This window comes from Zonotrichia albicollis, chromosome 1 (assembly GCF_047830755.1).
Source record: "Zonotrichia albicollis isolate bZonAlb1 chromosome 1, bZonAlb1.hap1, whole genome shotgun sequence".
NCBI lineage: Eukaryota > Metazoa > Chordata > Aves > Passeriformes > Passerellidae > Zonotrichia > Zonotrichia albicollis.
The window spans coordinates 44,401,372-44,421,894 of NC_133819.1; the positions used below are offsets into that span (position 1 = coordinate 44,401,372).

At 41.5% G+C, this 20,523-nt stretch overlaps 2 protein-coding genes across 2 annotated transcripts in view; both read left to right on the forward strand.

The window, feature by feature from the left end:
* The first annotated feature begins 1,378 nt into the window (after positions 1 to 1,378).
* Positions 1,379 to 8,646, forward strand: TMPPE (transmembrane protein with metallophosphoesterase domain). Its single transcript, XM_074539906.1, has 2 exons — positions 1,379 to 1,518; positions 4,189 to 8,646. The coding sequence occupies exon 2, from the start codon at positions 4,278 to 4,280 to the stop codon at positions 5,592 to 5,594; it is 1,317 nt and encodes a 438-aa protein (XP_074396007.1). The 5' UTR covers positions 1,379 to 1,518; positions 4,189 to 4,277; the 3' UTR covers positions 5,595 to 8,646.
* Positions 1,384 to 20,523, forward strand: part of GLB1 (galactosidase beta 1) — a 41,545-nt gene continuing 22,405 nt past the window's right edge. Inside the window, exons 1-6 of the mRNA XM_074539897.1 lie at positions 1,384 to 1,518; positions 11,263 to 11,432; positions 17,048 to 17,198; positions 17,499 to 17,559; positions 18,349 to 18,443; positions 19,679 to 19,859. Of these exons, the coding sequence (XP_074395998.1) occupies positions 1,465 to 1,518; positions 11,263 to 11,432; positions 17,048 to 17,198; positions 17,499 to 17,559; positions 18,349 to 18,443; positions 19,679 to 19,859 (712 nt within the window). The 5' untranslated portion in view covers positions 1,384 to 1,464. The remainder of the gene's footprint in view (positions 1,519 to 11,262; positions 11,433 to 17,047; positions 17,199 to 17,498; positions 17,560 to 18,348; positions 18,444 to 19,678; positions 19,860 to 20,523) is intronic.

The following is a 20,523-nucleotide window of genomic DNA, read 5'->3' on the forward strand; positions in this document are numbered from 1 at the left end:
ATCTGTTCCCAAGGGATAGAAAAACTTTACAGATCTCAGGTCCAGCTACTATTTTAGGAGAACCAATGGCTTTGTTTCTCACACTGCAGGCTGGCTCATACTGTGACTTTTAATTCTTGAGTTAACTCCCTGCAGAAGTGTGCAGGGCAAAGGGATACAGTGACACTCACCAGGAATGAGCAAAAAATGGCACACCAAATATTGAGAGGCTGTGTGCCAGTGAGATCCTTAGCTGTCTACACGAGGCACTGAGTACAAAGAACTGCATTTGAAGTGCTTCTACACACAGCATGAGGAATAAGCAAGAGGAGCTTAAAAACCTTGGCTCAGCCCCAGAGATGCACAGTCACTGGCATAAGAGAGCCTCCAGGTAAGGATTAAAGGACAAACAAATAAAGTGGGTGTGATTGTGGAAGCCAACTATAGGCCACCCAGCCAGGATGACAACACCAACAAATTAGTCTTCAAGCAACTAAGAAGTACCTGTAAATCAACATAGCTGATAACAGGTCCATAAGATTCCTGAAGCACCTATACCTCTTGGTACAGGCACTATGAGAACTGACTGGGAAAGGTGCCCTCCTTCATTTGTTGCTTATTAACAGAGAGGGACTTGTGGGCAAAGTGATGATTTGTGACTTTCTTGAGTGATGATTTGTGGCTTTCTTGGCCATAGCAACCACGAAGCAATCAAGTTTAAAATCTCTGCTGACAGGAGGAAAACTGCCAGCAGAACTTCAACTCTGGATATGAAGTGAGCAAAATCCAGGTCGTTCTGGGAACTAGTTAGTGAGGTCCCCTGGGAAAATGCCTCTTTCTGCCTTTCTACCCAGCCAAGGTGGCAGAGGCTGTACTGTCATTCCTTTGGGGAGCTGGGGCAAGCCTTGGACCAGCCGGAGTGGGTGTGTGCTGCTGCAGATGATGGTCTGACCACTGGAGGTAAAGGCCAGAACCAGCTTTCTGTCCCGGCACCTATTGTGTGGGAGCAATCTTTGGAGATGTACTCAGCATTGGCGGTCTCATGATTTCTCCCGAAAGAGGATGACAGTGCTTTAACATGGGAAGGAGAGCACCTAGGCCCAGTGCTTCCTGTCAGGATGATGGGCTGCTCAGGGGAGACAAAGGTCAGCAAGACCTTTCCCTCTTGGAAACTTCTGCGTGGGAGAAATCCTTGGATGTACTCAGCATCGGAGGTTGTATCCCGAAGTCTCCCGTGAGCTCCTGACACTGCACAGCAGCGCTCGAACACGGGAAGCAGCGCACCCAGCCGCGGGGCCTCAGGCGGGGCTGCCGGGGGGGCGTCCCGGGAGGGGAGGGCGGGAGAAGGCCGGGCTCGGAGGGTGGAGCGCCGCTGCCGCGGTGCGGGTGGGGAGGGAGGCGGAGGAGGAGGGATGCCCGTCCTGCGCCGGCCGTTTCCCGGCGGAGCCGTCAGCTGACGCCGCCGTTTCCTGGCTGCCGCCCGCCATGCTGCGGCTCCTGCTCCCGCTGGCCGCCCTGGCCGCGCTCCTCCGGGCGGCGGTGAGTGCCCGCCTCGCCTCCCCCCTCCGCCAGGGACACCCGGGGGCAGCGGGGGCCGGCTCTGAGGGGCGCGGGGGCCGCCGTGGCCGAGGGAGGGCTGGCAGGGGCCTCCTGCCGCCGCTGGAGGAAGGCGCTTCGCCCCGTTGCTTTTTTAAACCACGAGCGATTCAGGGTTCACGGGCGGCGCACAGGGCGCGGGTGCCGGGCTTGTGGCTGCGCCGAGGGGAGATCCCGGAGCCGGGGCAGGGAGGGGTCCGTGCGGTTCTCCCGAGCAGGCCGGTCGCTCCCGGCCCGCCGCAGGGGTGGAAGGGCTGGCGGGGCCGCCCGGCCGGAGCGGTGCTGCCGGCGCCGGGGCTCCCTGCGCGCCCGGGAATCGCCGAGGCCTCGCCGAGCAACCCGGGGCCGTGGGGGAACCGGTACCGACACTGCTGGTACATGCCGTGGGAAAACGTGCTCCTCCTGTGCTGTGTGAGAGGAGGGAAAGAGGTTTTTCCTGTTCTGCATGGATTCTGTTGTAGCCGCCTTGTCCCGGGGGACACAGTCCCACAGCATAAGGACGAATCCTCATGCTTCACAGGTCTCGTGGTTTGTGCCTCGAGTTGAAGGCAGAGTGATATTCTTACCGTAGTAGATGTTGTAGTTGCATGAGGCACGGGTGGTTAAAGATGTTTGAAAAAAAGAACAACATAATGTGAGACCTTCTGGAAGGGAAGATTGGATCACGGTTGTGCTTTCTTAGGGGTGAGGTTGTTGCTGGGCCTTCCAAAATTTTGAAGGTAGCAGGCAAGAACAAATACTCTTCAAACTTGGTAGTATTAGCACTTTTGGGGGATTTAATAGGTTTGTTTCAGACAGATAAAATACTGTAAAAATACATCGTTTTGAGAATTTGCTGCCATGGGAGGTTGTAAAACCAGATAGTACTCAACAAATTTTAAAAAATGGATTTGCCACATTTAAATACCTCAGGCTCATAAGCAACATCCAAGACTTTCCAACATCCATTTTCAACAAGAAATGACTGTGCAAGAGATTTGCCCTCTAACATCCCTAGTGTAGCAGCTGTGTCAGCTGAAGGAGTATGAGGGAGCAGACCACAGACTGTGGCCAGGGTCCTGTCATTTATTTAAACAGTGTTTCTTACTGCTGTTGTCCAGACAGCGTATTGCATGGTGCTAGAGGACCTATGGACTTAAATCAGTAGAGCGTTTATTGTGCTCTTATCTTCCTAGCTCTGGGTGTTTTCTGTAGACACATGCGTGCAAAATAGCACTATTTCTTAAGAGTAGTTTAGTAATAACAGAGAGGGTTTGAGGAGCTGAGGCTGGCAGGCACAATTTCCCTTATCAGCCCGCAGTTCCCTGACACAAGCAGTGAGGCAAGGGGTTAGGTTAAAAAACTTGGTCTAGTCCTCAAAGTAGATCAGGGTCCTGTCGTCATAGATGTGCTCATGTTCTTTTAAATTAGCTTGAGAGGATGTATGCAGCAGATAAGCAACCAGGCAAACTGGGGTTTGCAGACTTCTGGGCTTAGGTTCACTGCTGAGCCCTACAATGCTGCTTTTGTGCCCTAGTTCTGAGATATTTTTGGCTGTAATGATTGCTTGCTTTCTCTAAGTGTGGCAGGAAGTGTTTTGAAAATAATTGTGCTTTATTGGGGTATTATGTCAGACATGGTCTCTGTTGTATGTTATGAAAGACTACCCAAACTTTTTTCATCTATGACTAAAATAAAACAATAGGTTTCTTCTAAATAGAAATGTGCAACTTGAGCATTAATAGAAACACGTGACTAAGCAAAATACAGAGCAGAACAGGGAATTCTGCTACCATTCAAACATAACTGATCCTTGCTTGTTTGTTTCCAGTCTGTGAGCAGTCATGCATTAGATTCTGTGCTCCCATCTAAAGGAGCAAGGTGTGGTATTTTAAACCCTTTTCAACTTGGTTGCATCCTGTTAGACCAGGATATACTAGAACAGGTGTTGAGTCTTGGAAAACTCTACATGTAGTGGAAGGGAGCTGGAAGTGAGTAGCAAAACACAGTGTGAGTTTCACTGATCCTACTGATTTCCAGGGCTTTGGAGAAATCTGATTCACAACAGCAGGCTGATCATCTGCAGTTTCTGGGACCACAGTTGCATCTGTTCCATGGGGATTTCACTGCTGCTGTAGCATGTGTTAGTAGAACCTCTTGCATTTGGTAAGGATGATGTAGAGTGATGCCTGCTTTTCAGATGGAGCCAACTGCTTGGGAAGAAGAACAGAAATCATGTATTAAGTTAATATCAGAAGCAGTCCCAGAACATGTATGGGATTTACAAATGCTATAATGGTTTTTCCCAGGACTCATTGCATCCTCGTTGTGATGTATTGCCATCTACTGTTAGGAAGTCTTGATGAGAAAAAAGTGTTTTAAAGGAAAGGGGGTATGGGGGAGAAATGATTAAAGGGAGCAGACAGGGAGCTTGGAAGGAGACTTCCAGCATCCAGTCTTTTCTGTTGTCTGGTTTACTCCACTTCAGGACATCTCCTTTTTGTCGTTACAACAGTGATTCTGCATGACCCAGCATCTTGTGTAGTGTGTAGAGTAACAGTCCTTTATTGCAGTCTGGGAAAAAGGGAATGTGTGTAATATTTTAAAGCGGCTCATACTGGTTCCTGGTTGCAGGCTTTGTTGACCCAAGGCATCCCTTCATAACCACATTATTGACTTCTGGAGACTTCTGCAGAACAGAGGAGAACAGTCAGGAAGCAAAGATGATCTCCTTCAAGCAACTGCCCATTGAAGCCAAGGCTGCAGTGGCTGCAGGAGTGGTTTTCTTCTCCATGATGCTATCACGGAGTTACCTGGCGGAAAAACTCGATTTCAGGACGCGGCGCTGGCTTCTAAGGCTGCAAATGGCACTATTTGCTAACACACTCATGTTGATGGGATCTCTTCATGTTTGGAGAAGCACAGTCACCACATTCACCAGGTCTTCAGCTGCCAGCTCCTTCTGTTTCATGCTGTGGAAAATAGCTGTGTTCATGTTTCTAGCTTTGGCTCATTCAAGCTTCTTTACATTGCTGTTTCTTGTTGCAGAAGAGCCCTATTTCTTTTCTTTAGCTGCCTACACTTGCTTGGGAGCCTATATTATTCTCATCTTTTTCCTCTTCACTCTAGGCTCTGTAGAGCAGGCTTACAAGTTCTTGGCTGGGAGAGGTGCTAAAGCAAGCACTGGCAACAAGAACAGAACAGCACTGAAACCAGTTCTGGCAGTCTTGCTGACTGTTGTGCTGACTGTTGTTGGGCTGTTAAATGCTTCCCAGCCCCCTACTGTGAATTCCGTGGAGATTCCAGTTCACAAGCTGCCCTCAGCAATGAATAACCTGAAGGTGGTGTTGCTTTCAGACATCCATCTGGGGCCCACGGTTGGGAAGACCAAGCTTGCCATGATAGTGAGAATGGTTAAGGCTTTAAAGCCAGACATCACCGTGATTGTTGGGGACCTGTCTGATGCTGAGGCAAAGATCATCCGACCTGCTGTTGAGCCTCTTGGAGAACTTGATTCTCCTTTGGGGACTTACTTTGTCACGGGAAACCATGAGTACTACACCTCAGATGTTAGCAACTGGTTCGAGCTCTTAAAATCATTTAACATTCAGCCATTGCATAACGAGAATGTGAAGATTGTTTCACCAAAGAGCACTTCTGACTGGTTCTGCCTGGCTGGCGTGGATGATATTGAAGCAGATGTGTTGCGTTATTCGGGACATGGCATGGATTTGAAAAAAGCTCTCAGAGGGTGTAGCAGTGAGCATGCAATAGTGCTCCTAGCTCATCAGCCAATTGCTGCAAAGTGGGCCCTTCAGGAGAGACCAGACATAAATTTAATTCTCTCTGGCCATACTCATGGAGGGCAGATTTTCCCTCTAAATGCTGGAGCTTATCTGCTGAATCCATTCTTTGTTGGCTTGTACCAAGTTGGGCAGAATACCTTTGTCTACGTCAGCCCAGGGACAATGTACTATGGAATACCTATGAGGCTGGGCAGCAGAGCTGAAATAACAGAGATTATTCTACGTTCTCCTTGAGGAGTTTTCCATTTGACAGACTTCTAATTTTTTTCTTCTTTTTTTCTTTTTTTTTTGGCCAGTATATTGGCTCTTCTACTATGAAAGCAAATCCTTTTTCGGGGAAGCCAGAGATGTGTTGGGCTGAACTTCAGCAGGTTCTGTTAAGTTTGAGCAGAAAACACTAATCATGTCTTGGGCCTATTAAACAAATTCAGGACATGTTAAATTATTGAAGTAATTATGTCTTTGACTTCATTATTTTTGAGGTTCTGCACTTAAAGATAACACTGATGTCACGGAGATAATGTGTGTCCTGTGCATGTTTAGTAATACCTGTGTCCTGCAGCTACTTCATGTTCCACTGTTTGGTGTCCATCTGCCTTACCAAATCTCAGGCAGGTGAAGTTCTGAGCTTGTGCAGTGAAGTCACTGATGTGTCCTTTGCAGAAAGGCCTGCAAGAATGTGCACTGAGTATGTAAACTCTTATGCTGGAATTGTTATAGGAAAGGAAGAGTTTAATAGTTTAGGGTTGCTTTTTTTTTTTTTTTTTTTTTTTGAGACTGGATATTTTTATCCTGCTAGCTGTCTGCAGCATGCAAAAAATTTGGTGAGACTGACACCAAAAGGTGAAAGTAGCTGTCTTTCTCAGGCATTTTCCCCAGAATAGTTGGGCATCCAGTAATTGTTTACTGAAAATAGCTCTAACAAAAGCAAATTAGGAGAATTCCAAAATTAATTTATTTTGCTGTCTGAGCATACAGTACCTCCTTATATAAAGCACTAATTCCAAAGCTGAAATACTCAGTGTCTTTTGTCTTAATTCTGTATTTTTTTTCTTTCTGCCTAATTTCTCCTCCATCATTTTTCTCTTGCAAGAGTAAGTAGATGCTATTTCAATACAATGCAAATAAGTTAATGCTTGAAATTTGTTAAAGGCTTTAATATTTAAGTACATTATGTCCTCTTTTAATGAGACTAAACTCTGCAACAGGTGACTTTCGTTAAGAGCATTTGCATGTCAGTGTCCTGGTTGTCTGATGGGCACATAGGAGAGAGACTGCTATGGGATAATGAATAGAGGATTTCTTCCCATCTTTCATAGGAGGGCTTATCATAAATTAACATAATTGTGGGATTTTTGAGGTATTAGAGAATAATTGATACAAATTCTTGTTTCTATATCTTTGCATTCATGTAAGAAAGCCACAATGTAAAATAATGTGTGACTTTTGTCCAGGCCGATGAAACACTTCACTTCTGTGCATCTTCTCTCTCCTCCTCTCCCACCTCATTTCTGCTGCATGAAATACCACAAACCACTAGAGCCTGGGAATCCTGCCTCTCCTGTCTGCAGCTGTAGCCACAGGGCTTTCCTTACTCTGCCTTTCTGCCAGCAGTGCCCGTGTTCCCCTCAGGCAGACCCACAGCATGGGGCAAAAGAGAGTGGTTCTTATCCAGGAGACTGAGGATGGGAGACCTGAGCTGTGGTGTTGAGTCTTTTCCTGCCTTCCTGTGTGATCCTGAACCAGACAACCATAAACATTGGTTCCATTCTTCAGCTTCTGTTCTCATATTGAAGGACATAGGTACGGGTGTGTTTGAAAAATACCATAGTCTTTGTAAAATTGAGGGTTTTGTAAGGTAAATTTTGAGGTTTGACTTCATCCACTCTGAACATCTCCCAGGCAGAGCTTCTAATTCCTATGCTAGTTTTGTATCCTGCTCCTCTGTACGAACATCTTACATTTTTACTCAGGAATAATGAGAAATACTCTAAATGCATCACAAAGGTTAGTGGAATTGCTGGAGAAGTCAGTCCTCTTTGAAAGACTGAATATCTTACTAGCCATGCTCTCTGCTTGCCAGATTATATAATTTCTGTTTCTCACCACCTATAATTTTGTAAACTTTTTTTTATGATTGTGTGATAATATCTGCTTAAGCATCCTAAAGTTTCCATGTGTATTCAACACTACTTTTTGCAGTTGGTGCCCCTGAGGGAATGAGGAAGGAATTTTGATTGCTCTCTGGTTACTTGTCAACTCGCCTTCAGTTAAGAGCTGTTCTGGGTTTAGTGGTGCAGAGTATTCTCACCTGGCCAGTAGTCCAGGAGGATTTTTACACTTGTTGCACTGAGTGTTCTTACCATGCTAAGAAGGCTAATTGTTAAGCCAGTTTCCTCTAGAGGAGGCATTTGTGGGACTGATTTTAGATCGTGTCAGTTTCTCAGCGAGATGCTAGTATTATTTACTTTTTTCTCCCTGCCCTTTTTATTTCTCTCTTCATTCTGATCAAGTGTATGCAGAAACATAGCTGAAGGGGTCCTTCTATCTCAGAATTTCTTCATTACTTTGTGTGTGCCTCTCTTAGAAAATAATTAAGTATCCTTTTAGAAGCAGATATGCATCATTTTAGGAGTGGTCATTGTCATTTCATACATTTGTTGAGTTCTCCTGATGTAATTTAGTTCTTGCCCCTTTTTTTTGTATCTCTCCCTCTGAAAGGTTGTTTGCTGGTGATTATTTCTTACTTTCAATGCTTTCATTCTGTGCCAAAAGACTTCAAAGCCTTTTCTTATTTTGCTTTTTAGTTATGGATGGAAAGTGTCCTATATCAACTTTGTTTGATAAAAGGAATGAACCATTTCTATAAACTCTCTACTCAGCAATCTCTAACTGTCCTTCAAGGTTTTTTCTATACTTTTTCCAGTTGGATTTGAATGTACACAATGCAGACCTGTGTTCAGTATTTCAGATGAAGAAAAATTGCTGTGCTGCTTATTTTTTAATTTTTAATTTTTTTTTGTAAATTTTATGTGTGTGTGTGTAATGTATTTAATCTAGAGAACTTAACTAAATGAATATATATTTCATCCTATAAAAGGCCAGTTCATTGGGGGCTGAGGAGGAGTTAATGTCAGAATTAATAGCAGAATATAATAGTATCGTCACTTTGTGAAAATTATATTTATTATATAATTACTATAGAATGGATTGGAAAATATGTAAATTGTGGTATAACAAATGCTTTAAATGTTGGGCTTTAATAAAACTTTATTCTTATAATCAACTGTGAGGCCTCTAGTGACCTTTTATTTTGTACCAGTATGCATTGTAGCAGTTTGTGCTGAATAGTTTTAACACAGTCATTCTATTTACCAACAAAAACCTACCAACAATTTCTAGTTTTGTAAGCTCCTACACCCTTACTGCTCAATCAGTCATGGTGGAAAGTGGAAAAGGCCACTATTACATTTGCCTAAAGCCTGCTAGGAGAAAAAGGTGCAGACAGCAGGAGTGAGGATGTGATGGAGAGAAAAGGACACTGACAGGGCACAGAAAGGTTACTAAGAGAATATTTCGGAAGGAGCTGAAGAAAATGAGTGATTTGTGGTTCTCAATTTTGATACTTAAGCTTTGAGGTGGAGAAAGAGGTGTTCTGTGACTGGTCTAAGAGAGGCTAAAAATCTTCAGAGATGGAGGATTTTACCTGCATTTGTTTGCTTTCTAAATAAGGGGGAAAAAAAAACAACCCCAATTTTGTAAATTTGGAGAATGAGAGATTTTTGCCACTGATAAACCATTCAGTGTGTTGAAAATGGAAAAAAAAATTTGTGTCAAGAGACATGCACATTATAAAATGTTGAAATTGCATTAAGGTTGCAGAAATAAACTCATACTTGATTTAAGCAAGGACAAATTCTTAAGTTCTTCTCATTTCCATATGGGTATGCTCTGAGGGTGTAGGGTGCAACATGATACCATTGCCTGTAAGGGTCTGAATTTCCAGCTGGGCACTGATATGAGTTGGTATGAAGGAAGTGGCGACCCAACCAGTGCTGTTTGTGTTGCTTACCAAACAAGCAGAGCCACTACCCCATCTTCAAGGGACACAAAGTGGGAGTGAATTCCCTGCATGCTCACAAGCGTGAGTATACAGCATTGGCAGAGCCCGACATAAATTCATGAGGACAGCTCTCTTGTTTTTGTTGCAAGCTCTGGATCATCCACTGACAATGAAGTAATGCTGAGGAACTGATCATGAAGGAAGTCTGTTTACAATGGATGATGAATGAGGTGAATTTGAAGTACTCTGGTAGCTTCCTCGCTCTCCTCACCCACGTAGTATCACTGTGTCAGGAAGTGTATCTGTTGGGAAGGTGATTTACACCTATGGTCACAGCTTCAAAAACCTGACTTCTAAATGGTAACTGGTTCAGTGATTACCACTTTCATAATTAATACCTCCCTTTAATTGTTTTAAGATAGTCATGGCTCTCTGCCAGAAGTGTCTGTCCCTGAGGGCATGTAAAACTTTTTCAGCATTCATCATCTCAACAGTTCTCTGCCATGAATGGAACTGTCTTTTCCATAGACTTCTTGATGTGATTAGTCTGAATGAGGAAGCTAAAATCCTCTTAGAGAGGGACACCACAGCAATTTATTTCGCCTTTCCTTATTTCCAGGGATAATGGTCTTTTAATGTGTAAGGTACTTCTATCCACAGTGGTTCTTTTTATGGGTTTCTTTTCTGTGTTGTTGTGTTGGGTTTCAGAGTTCCACTTAGTCATGTGCATTTTGAAGCACTCAGCTCTGCATTAGTGCTGTGACTTGTCACGGTGCCCTAGAGTGAAAACATTTGAAGAATATGAAACATCTATTTGGTGTCTGTAAGGGTGTAATAGTTTCCTTCATGGGTACACAAGGGACAATTCCATCCTAGTGCAGCATGCCCAGCTGTCAGGATGCAGGTTATAAATGAAAGATCAGGAAAAAGTCACATACATTTAAATTGAACAGGAAGTAAGCAGCTATACCTACCTGTACATCTTTTCAGCAATAGTTTGCTTGAGGTCTAACTATAGCCTGGAGTGACTATAGCATCATAATTTCCTATGGAGAATCCCAACCCTTGAGTTACATTTATTCCAGAGCAGTTGGTTTGTATTTCCAAATTCTGTGTGGTCCTGATTTTGGAAAGGCCTGACATGCCCATACCTTTGTTGAATCAAGATTTATTTATCTTAATAAAGTTAAGTATTCTTAAGAGTGGGTCCAAGTTTGTGGAAACAGAGCATAAAAAGCCGGTGTTGTGCAGCACTTCCTTTTTGTGTTTCCCTGCCAGCTCCTTGCTGTATCCTCTCATACTTGTTGCTACACATCCACCACACAATTTCACTTGTTCCCTGTTGGCAGAGTGCTTTGAATTGGTATGTGTAGCTGGGACATTTCTTTTTTCCCCTACATTTTTTAGGTTTTCTGTAAAATTATGCTCTTGTTGCAGATGGAACGTGCTGTTGTCTTCCTCCTTGGAGTTTGTAGCCTTGAAATGATTGTAAAGTGCTATCTCAGTTGCTCTGTTTAATGACAGTCTGGGATAGGCATATTGGCTTACCAATTTTGTCCTCCATTTTTCAGGAGGGAATGTGTTTTCTAACAACTATATCTACTAGTTTCCTTGTTCTTTTATCCTGTGACACATTGCACTGGCTCCCTTCTGCTGATTTGTTGTGCTAAGACTCAGGTGGGCAATAGATAGCTAGAGGAAAGTCATTCACCATCTCTTATTTTAGGACCATTGTATTGTAGACAACCCACAGATGTTGTATAGCCTGTTCTCTGTGTCTTTCAAGGCAGAAAAAATGACACCGTGTCTTTTTTTGTTTTGTTTTGGTTTTGTGTACAGAATGTACCTGGGAGGAGTTTTGGGATTGATTATGAATCCAACAGCTTTGTCAAGGATGGGAAACCTTTCCGTTACATCTCCGGTAGCATTCACTACTCGCGGGTGCCCTCGTATTACTGGAAGGACCGCCTGCTGAAGATGAAGATGGCAGGGCTTGATGCCATTCAAACGTGAGTAGCTGTTGTTTTCTGATGGATTTGTGGTCCTGGGAGCTGTATGAGAACTCATTAAGAGCCTGCCGTTGTTACTTGTTTGTTATTTTTCCAGTAATAGGTGAGGGAGCTCTGGAGAAGTAAGGGTGGTACAGGATGACTTTTGACCACATAAATGGGGGCAGCTGGGCAGGTTGTAACCAGCAATCTGTTCCCCTGATGATAGGCAACTCCTCTGGCTTCACAACCCAGGGTGCAAACGTGACCTGAAATAAATTGTTGGACTATGAACTTTGGCAACTATGGAACAATTATACATGCTCTCCCTCTGCCAGGGACACTGTACTCTCTGGTCAAAAGGCAGACTAGGTGTGAGGAAACAATAATCTGTTAGTACAGCCTGGGTTGGTATCACTCAGAAGCCTTGAAAATATTGGTGAATACTGCAGTAACATTTAAAAGCTGTTTTACCAGAAGCATTTAAATTTAGATAAATGGATGGGGAGCTAGGTGTACTTATTTAAAAAGAAAAAGCTTAAACAGCTTTCATTTGTGTGTGTGTGTGTGCAAAACCCCTAGTCCTTGTCTTTTCTACCTGGTCGTATACTTAATTCAACAGATGAGGCACAAATTTAAAAAAAAATCAGCTTTCTCTTATTTTTGCCATGGCTTCATTGACAAGGGAAGTGGTACTGTATAAGGCACAGTCTTTTCAGGCAATTATTGTAATTCCCGAACAGGTTTGTTTTCTTTTCTTAAATCATTGCAAGGCTTAGAGCTTCTCTTTGAAACCACCTGCTTTTGTGCTGTAAAAAGTTCAGCTTCTGACAGTGCAGAGCTTGTAGGCTCTGTAAGAATGGTTTCTCACCCTTGAAATCTGTATTGTTGTTAGACCTGCAAGTTACATGGTTCCTTTGTTCCCTTGGGGATGAGACTAGTCAGAGTTAGTAGCTGAAGAACAGACAGTAGGGAGAGAAAAAAAAGTTGAATTTTTCCAAATTTAGGGTTCTCTATTTTTTTGCATATCTTAAGACTCTTGCCTGTGTTGGGATGATGCAGTCACTCTGCTGAGTGGTTTTGTGGTTGTTTTTGGTTTTTTCTATTAAGGAATCAAGTTCTGTCTTTGCTCACATTAATAAGAGCAATGGGATTAAGTAACACACTTGCTCAGGACCAGGTTGCTGGATTTGCCCAAGTAATTACTTTTTGCTGAAATAAAAGTAATTTTATTTCAAGTGTCTGGCTTGAAGGTCAGCCTGTGGCTGACCCTATGATCAGTGACTCCTGTGATCCATAGTGTCTCATACTTCCCTTATGTCTCTCATTAATTTTCCTCCTCCTCCCAACACCCATGTGTTTTCAATGCCCTTTGTTCATTCCAGCTTTTTCAAATTCTTTTTAATTTTTTTTAAATTGCCTTTTCATGTCTCTGATGCATCACTGGAATTGAGATAGATATATTTTTTTTTCCGTTCCCTTTGTCACTGTTGTTCAATGGCAAAATTGCTGCAGGGCCAGTTTGGGTTTTTTCTTGTTGCTTTCTCCCTCTTCATTTGTGATCTCCCACTAACAAGGTGGGTTTTTCCTTCTTTCTTTTCTGCTTTTTTCCCTTGTTGAGACTTCTTACTCTGCTTTACTGTTTTGCATTAGTATCTTTCTGCTGTGCAGGAAGCAGTGAAGATTTGTTGTTTTGCTGGTGCCAGCTGATCTGTGTTGGTCTTGGGAGAGCTGAGCTGTGTCCTGTTTTGGCACAAAAGGTGCTGTGCAGCTGGCAAGTGGTTATGGCAACTGTGGCTTTAGGTGTTGGTGCTGGATCACATCATAACAGCTTTATTAGTCTCCTCTTGTTTTTCTAAGAGCAGATTGAGGTTCTTTGACTTTCTCTCCAATTATTGCTCACATCTGGATTTTTTCTGCTATGGTGAAAGATAAATCTGAAAGTGTACTTTAGAAGCAGAAAGTGCTCCTGTGCCTTGCATTTTCTACAAGAGTCAAATCCATGTGTCTTTCCGTTTGACACTAATCACTCTCTCTCCTGAGGCTAAAAAAGCACCTCACATACAAAAACCCCTTTTGTTTTTCTTTGAGGTTTGTCTATAATCAAGTCTTTCTGCTACTGATTATTTGAGATAAAGCTATGAGTATTCATATAAGAAATCTTCTGTGATTTTGTGTGATTTTGATTAAAAAAATGGAAATTGGTTTGTGTGATTAGGTTTTTGTTTTCTCTTCTTCTGCATACCCTCTCCTGGATCAGTAATACTGCTAGTAAGGGACAGAGATAGAAATTTTGTGAAGTCATTGTGGAATGAATGGGCAGCAGCACTGCCAAACTCTCTGGCAGAATGTGGTGGTTGGATTCTCAATCTTGAGGCCTCATCTGAAGACTGTGATTTTGTTGCTTGGGATTTTTTTCCATAAGACAGGGAATGGTCCTGCTATAATTTGAAATATGGGAACCTTCCTTGTTCTTATCAAGGCGTTCCCAGTGAGGTTTACCACTTCAAGGGAAACAGGATCCTTATATTATGGGATTGTGCTTGTAAATATCTTGTGGATAAAGCCAAACCAGACATGTTCTCCTTCCTGTTCTCTGCAGCCTTTTTTCCAAAAGGCTGTCTGTGCCTTGATGCATCATTCAGCTCATGACTGAGGCAGCAGTTCCTCCTGGTCTCTGGAATAGGTGAAGTCAGCACATGAATATAATTGTCTGCACCTGGTAACACCTTAAGCAATAACAGAACATGAGAAAACAGATGACAGTAAGCTTGATCTTATATTAAAGCCTAAGAGATCAAGGCTTACCCCTTCTAAAGAGCAGGTTGAAATTTAATGTTGTGGTTGGTGTGATGTCCCAGAAGGTGGTGGAGGAGGATGCTGAGGAGCTCACTCCCCACCTCAACAGAGGTGTCTGGTCACACAGGTCCTTGTTTTCAGTTTCTGACCCTTGTCTGCCTGCTGGAAATGAGTGCTGGCTGAAGAAGGCATCTGGAAAGCACAGGAGGTCTGGGGCTTGTTTTGTGCAGAGCAGATAAACAATTGCCACTAGATGGGGCAGAAGATGTATACAGGATTTACTGATCAGCAGAGATGCTTCCTGGAAGAATCCACAGTTACCTTTACAGGCTCATAGAAAGTTAAAGAATGTTGAGCATTTTCTTTGTTTTACTCTGTTTGTTGACTAATGAACAGAAGGGTGTAAACCTGTACAAAGTCCTTCTAAGAAGGAGCTGCTGTTTAGAATATGGAATATTTAAAATTTAAACACAAATTACTGTTTTTAAAGACTCATATATGAGTAATTTAACTAGCATGCTCATTGATGAAAGTAGTACAATTTATTCAATTTTACACTATTAAAATAATCCCACCCTGGTATTACAGAGAGAATTATCTGTACATTAAAGAAGTTGAAGTGTGATTTTTTGCCTGTTGATAATATCTGAAATAGGAGAGGGAAGCTGTAACTTCTAAAGAAAGGAAGGTTACAGCATGAAGCTTAGAAATTGTGTGTAAATGGAAAGTAAACTCAAATACAGAATAAATACCATATATCAAGTTCGAAAAAGGATGAGATTTTCCATTATAAGTTTATTATTCTGTAGCTGAAGTGGTACAGGATTAACAACTGACTGTAAATTTTGACAATGGTGTGTAACAAATATATTCATTAAAGATAACAATTTCAATTATTTCATTTGAGACCATCACTAGCTGTAGAAAATGTATTGCTGGATTAAAGTGTCTTAATAACCATTTTTAGACCAATGTTTAAAATAAATTTTTATCACGATTCATTATATAAAACAATGGTTTCAAATAGGTTTTTTTCTTGTGCTTCTTCCCTTTTTCTCTGCTAGAATCTGCTTTTTTTCCAGTCTTGTGGTCAAGCATGTGACATAAATTAAAACTGTTTCTGGAAGGATTTTTCTATTTGCTTCCATCTTGAGCACAAGGGAGCTGGAGAAACCCAGCTCCTTCGTCCTCACCTCAGACAGTATTAAGTGCATTTAAACCTTAAGACTTCTTTCTGAACAAGTTGATAATTCAATGAGTGTATTTCCACATGGTTCATATATTCATTAAATGCACATGCAGTTTTTTTTACAAGTGAGTTAATTGTGCTGTGCATTTAAACCTTAAGACTTCTTTCTGAACAAGTTCATAATTCGATGAGTCTATTTTCACATGGTTCATATATTCATTAAGTGAACATGTAGGTTTTTTACGAGTCAGTTAATTGTGCTTCAGAATCAATTAGAGCAGCTTGACACAGAAATAAAATATACCATATAGAAGAAAAATCTGCATTTTGATGCCTGAGTGCATTGCTTTGATTCCCTCCTGGCACTCAAATTTGAAGCTTTATCTTTTCAAACAGAGGCTTAAAATTTTGGCATTTGAGATGCTATAATATTCACGAAGGTTAAAAGATTATAATTTTTGTATTTGATGTTCATGTACATGTCTGTCTGTATATGGCCATTTTAGTACATGAGAGGGTTCCTGTTTTTCTTCCTTATTGAAAGCATTGTTTTAGGGACTTTCTTTCCCTCTTGTGTGGTTTTTGCAAAATTAAATGTGGAACATACTAACAAACCCAGGCAGTAAGGAAAGTGTTGCCTTAGAGGATCTTTGCTTGACTAGACACAGTTTTGGGAATTTTAGAAATGTTAGGGGAATGAGTTTTCACATTCCCTTGAATCCTTGCTCGGGTTGTACTCATCCCTAATTTTAGTCTGTGCTAGACTGCCACTTAGTACCATGGCAAACACAACATGGTTGTCAAACAGGGATTATCAGCTACAACACTGCTCATGGTATTTGGTAGATTACTATTTCTTTGTTGTCTTGAAACCAAGTGAGTTTTTTTTTATTTCTGTGAGATGTTCTGTGCTGAGGCTGTGGTCTCCTGAGCCCTAGAGGTAGGAGAGAGGTGTTCTTTCAAATGGTGATGTGCTTGTTTGACATCTTCGTTACTTAGTTGAAATTAAGCTTTGCTTTGTCCAAGTTCTTGGGCACCTTAAAATTTCTTAACCTAATTGTTCTTCCAGTGGTGGTTTTCCAGGACTTGCATTGTTCCTGGTCAATGAAAACTTTTGGGACCTAGATGCAGTATGACTTGAGGCTTAAGTGGTTTTCAAATTCTTTGCAGTGGCAGCAGCTTAGACCTGAGAGCCTGGTTGGTGTTCCCTGTGCAAGCTGGGTGATCCATTCATGAAGGCTCATGTGCTGTTTTGTGCTTGTTCTTGGCCTCCTCCTTCATGAGTGGTTTACCACATTCATCTCCTCATCAACCTCCCACCACTGTACAGCTGCCAGCTGCCTTGCCAGCTTCAAAACTGTTTATTTAATTTTGGAACAGATATGGTTTCACAACGGCACTACCAGAACCTGTTCTTGCTCTGATAGGGACTCCTGCAGACATAACCCTAATTTCAGTGTCAATTTTAAAGCCTTCTGGTGTATGAAATACCTGGCAGAAGAAAGGCCAGAGAGTTACTCCTGTCTTCTACTGATCCAAAGGATCAGCAGCATTACTGGTCTCTGGGGCATGTACTGCAAGTAGCTGTTTTCCAGAATTCAGGTTTAGTCTCAGTTTCCTAATGGAAGGTGATTTTCTCTCTTAATAGGTATGTCCCATGGAACTACCACGAACCCCGGATGGGCACATATGACTTTTTTGGTGGCAAAGATCTAGAGTATTTCCTGCAGCTTGCCAATGACACTGGATTGCTTGTTATCCTGAGAGCTGGACCTTACATCTGTGCAGAATGGGACATGGTATACAACCTTTTGTAACAGCTCACTTCTAGGGTAAATCTAGTGCAAGTATTTCTTAAAGTAAACAGACTTACTCATTGATGTATCCTTAGACAAGAGTCTTGGTGTAGTGTGTTAAAATCCATGCATCCTAAGTGACTTCTTACAATACAAACTTACTCTGTTTTTGGTTTTTTTTTCATTAGGAATTACTGCTTTCTTGTAGAAAATCAATTTTCCTGTCTCCGTATATGTCTTAATAAAAGGCTAAATTATTCTTAGGATTCCTAAATATGTCACTGTTTCCCTTTCTTTTCCCAGGGAGGTCTTCCTGCATGGCTGTTGGAAAAGAAATCTATTGTTCTCAGGTCTTCTGATTCAGGTAGAGGCATCAGAAAAGGCCATTAAAAATACACTGTAACAGCAAGGCAACTTTCTGTTTGAGGCCATTACTAGATAATTCATATTTCAGCTCAAGTTTTCTTGTGAGTAAAATCTTCAATACTTTTAATTAGAAGCATACATTCAAAAAGTAGAACAATTAAAGTAGGGAAGAAAGTTTCCAAGGTATTGTCAAGTTGGTGCCATGAGGGGAACCATTGAGGAAAAGAGTGCTTCAGCTTTGAGGTTTTTGGATTTGCTACAGCCACTCATAATGGGGATCCTTCTTGGCTGGTCAGCATGCAATCCAGAACAAGTTACAACATTCTCATGTGCTCCTGTTTAAGAACCAGACATGGGAGAATAAGATGAGACAGAAGATTAATGTGTTTGTTGGAGTGAATGTAGGGGGTGAATATATAGATATCATATCCAACTTCAGTTCTGCTGTGGTTAAATTATCGATTTAAAAATAGTATATAGATCAACAGTTGAATTTGTCTTCCTGTTGAAATGCATTACGACAACCTGTGAGACATAATGAAATTCTTTTGATAATTTTCCAAGTTCATCAGTATTTAAATGTTTTATTTTTTAGTAAACTGTATTTGAAGCATTTATGACCAAGTAGAAGAGCACATTTGCTCAAGTATAAGAGCAAACTGTTCATTAAATGCTGTTCATAAATTACATAATTAAAATACTACATAAAGATGACCCATATGTAATTTAAAACAAAATTAGAAAAAGGCAGAAAAGTTGTGAAACATGTATTCTTTGTGTATCACAGATTACCTAGAAGCAGTAGAGAGATGGATGGGTGTCCTTTTGCCAAAGATGAGGCCTTATCTCTATCAAAATGGAGGTCCAATCATCATGGTGCAGGTAACTTCCTGAAAACCAGATGAACCCAAGCAGCATGAGTGCTTATACTGCTCTTGCAGACACACCATGGGTCTTGGGTGGTGGTATCACAGGTGTTTCTTAACTTTCAGGTAGCTGCAAGATTCTGATGAAATACCTTATCCTAAAGAACTGAATCCACCGTTTCTAGGACTCAGAGAGCCCTCATCTGCTCTGTCAAAGTTGTTTCCCACAGCTGTATAAGGCAATAGAGGGAACTTTTGTAGCTTTTTAGATCTGAGGTTTGTGGCAATTCTCACATAAAGCCAAAATGCATACAGTTGCCTGAAACAATCTGACAAGAAAAAGGGGAATAAGAATACCCTTAGATAGAAGCAAAAGCAGTATGGAGTAAGCCTAATTTAGCACCTAACTTGTATGTTCATGGTGAGTGAACATACAAGTTAGGTGCTAAATTAGGCTTACTTCTGCCCTAAACTCCTTCTAGATAGATGTGTGGGAGTGATTGTCCTATATTTATAGTATTTGATCTTAATAAAGCTTTATTTCAATTTCTTTAAACTCCTTGACTGGCACAGGTTGGGATAAGAGACCCTTCTTGTAATATGCCCAAGATAATTTTGTTGAACGGTGTGTTTTGTCTGTTGAGCAGAAGCACTGGGCAAAATGATTCTTTGGCAGAAGTAAGATGCTTATAACAGGATTTTCAGAAATAACCTTCAGGATTGGAACCTATTGGATGTGGAGCTGAAAAGTGCATCACCTTGGAAAAGGGACAAGATGTGTGACTCGCAGTAGTAGCACAGTTGTTCTCCCTTCAATCCTTTTGAGTCCATTTCAGGGCTTTGTGGTTCATGTGAGCCCTTTGTAGATGTCTCTGTTCTGAATGTCCAGTTTTGTTGTAGTTTTGATCATTTCACAGCCTGTTCTGTGGTTTTATTGGTCTGCTTGGGAGGTGGGTTATAGATCTCAGATTTTAATAGAGACTCTATTATGATCACTGTAGCTAAACAGATACTTTGGGAGGGGATAGAATTTTGCAGGAAAATGGCTTAGCTCTGCACAGTGGTGTCCACTGTAAAGTACTGTTGAGAGGAATGAGTCTTGTCTTCTCATACTCCTCACATCTGGAGTTAAAATGACATTTTCAATATTGCTATCAAAGGAAGAAGAGGGTTGAATTTGTGCTTTCTGTTTTGTTATCAGATGCAGACTGAATTGGCTATGGCTTTACTGACTTGCTTTTTGCTCTGCAGGTAGAGAATGAGTACGGAAGCTACTTCGCTTGTGACTACGACTACCTGCGCTTCCTCCTGAAGCTCTTTCGCCTGCATCTTGGGGATGAGGTGGTGCTCTTCACAACTGATGGTGCCAGCCAGTTTCACTTGAAATGTGGGGCTCTCCAGGGTCTCTATGCAACGGTGGACTTTGCTCCAGGTTGGAGACTGCTGTTTGGTTCCAAAAATTCTGAGCTCTGTGTGTTTGTTGTAGGACAACCTTACTTGACTGCTTGCCACATTTGCCTGCTTTGTTTAAATGGGTTAACAGGCATTTATGTATATTTAACATACTCTTAAACATTCAAGAATCACCCATGACTGCTCAGTTAGAATGTCATAATCACTTCCTTGCATCTTGGAATCATGAATAGCCAGTTTTGCTGCTCATAGCACTTATCTCCTAAAAATTAGCAATAATAGTTGACATTGATTCCTTGATTATTTTAATATTCCTTTTTGGTGTTGAGGTTTTTTAATGTCCTCTGTCTGTCCTGGAATCCAGCCATCCAAATACATTTCTTTTTACGCAAGAGGTTATTAGGAAAAAAATGCTGTTGAAGATCATCATTAGAAATGTGCACACTGCTACAATTTGTTGTGTTATAGGTCTGAAAAATGGCTAAGCATTATTAGTGTGATCAGAGAGTACCCTTTTGATAGACGAGTTAAGGATTTAAATGTTTGTATACTGCATGGACTTGACAAAATAGGCTTAAGGCACAAGAAACAAACTCCAAGACAGATATTTTTGGGTTTTTTATTGTGCATATTTTTAAATTTTTTTATTTTTATTTTTTTATTGGCCTCTTCTGTACTTTATT

What these genes read in the sequence shown, in the direction of transcription:
- TMPPE (XM_074539906.1), top strand. Translation starts at nt 4,278, where the DNA reads ATGATCTCCTTCAAGCAACTGCCCATTGAAGCCAAGGCTGCAGTGGCT.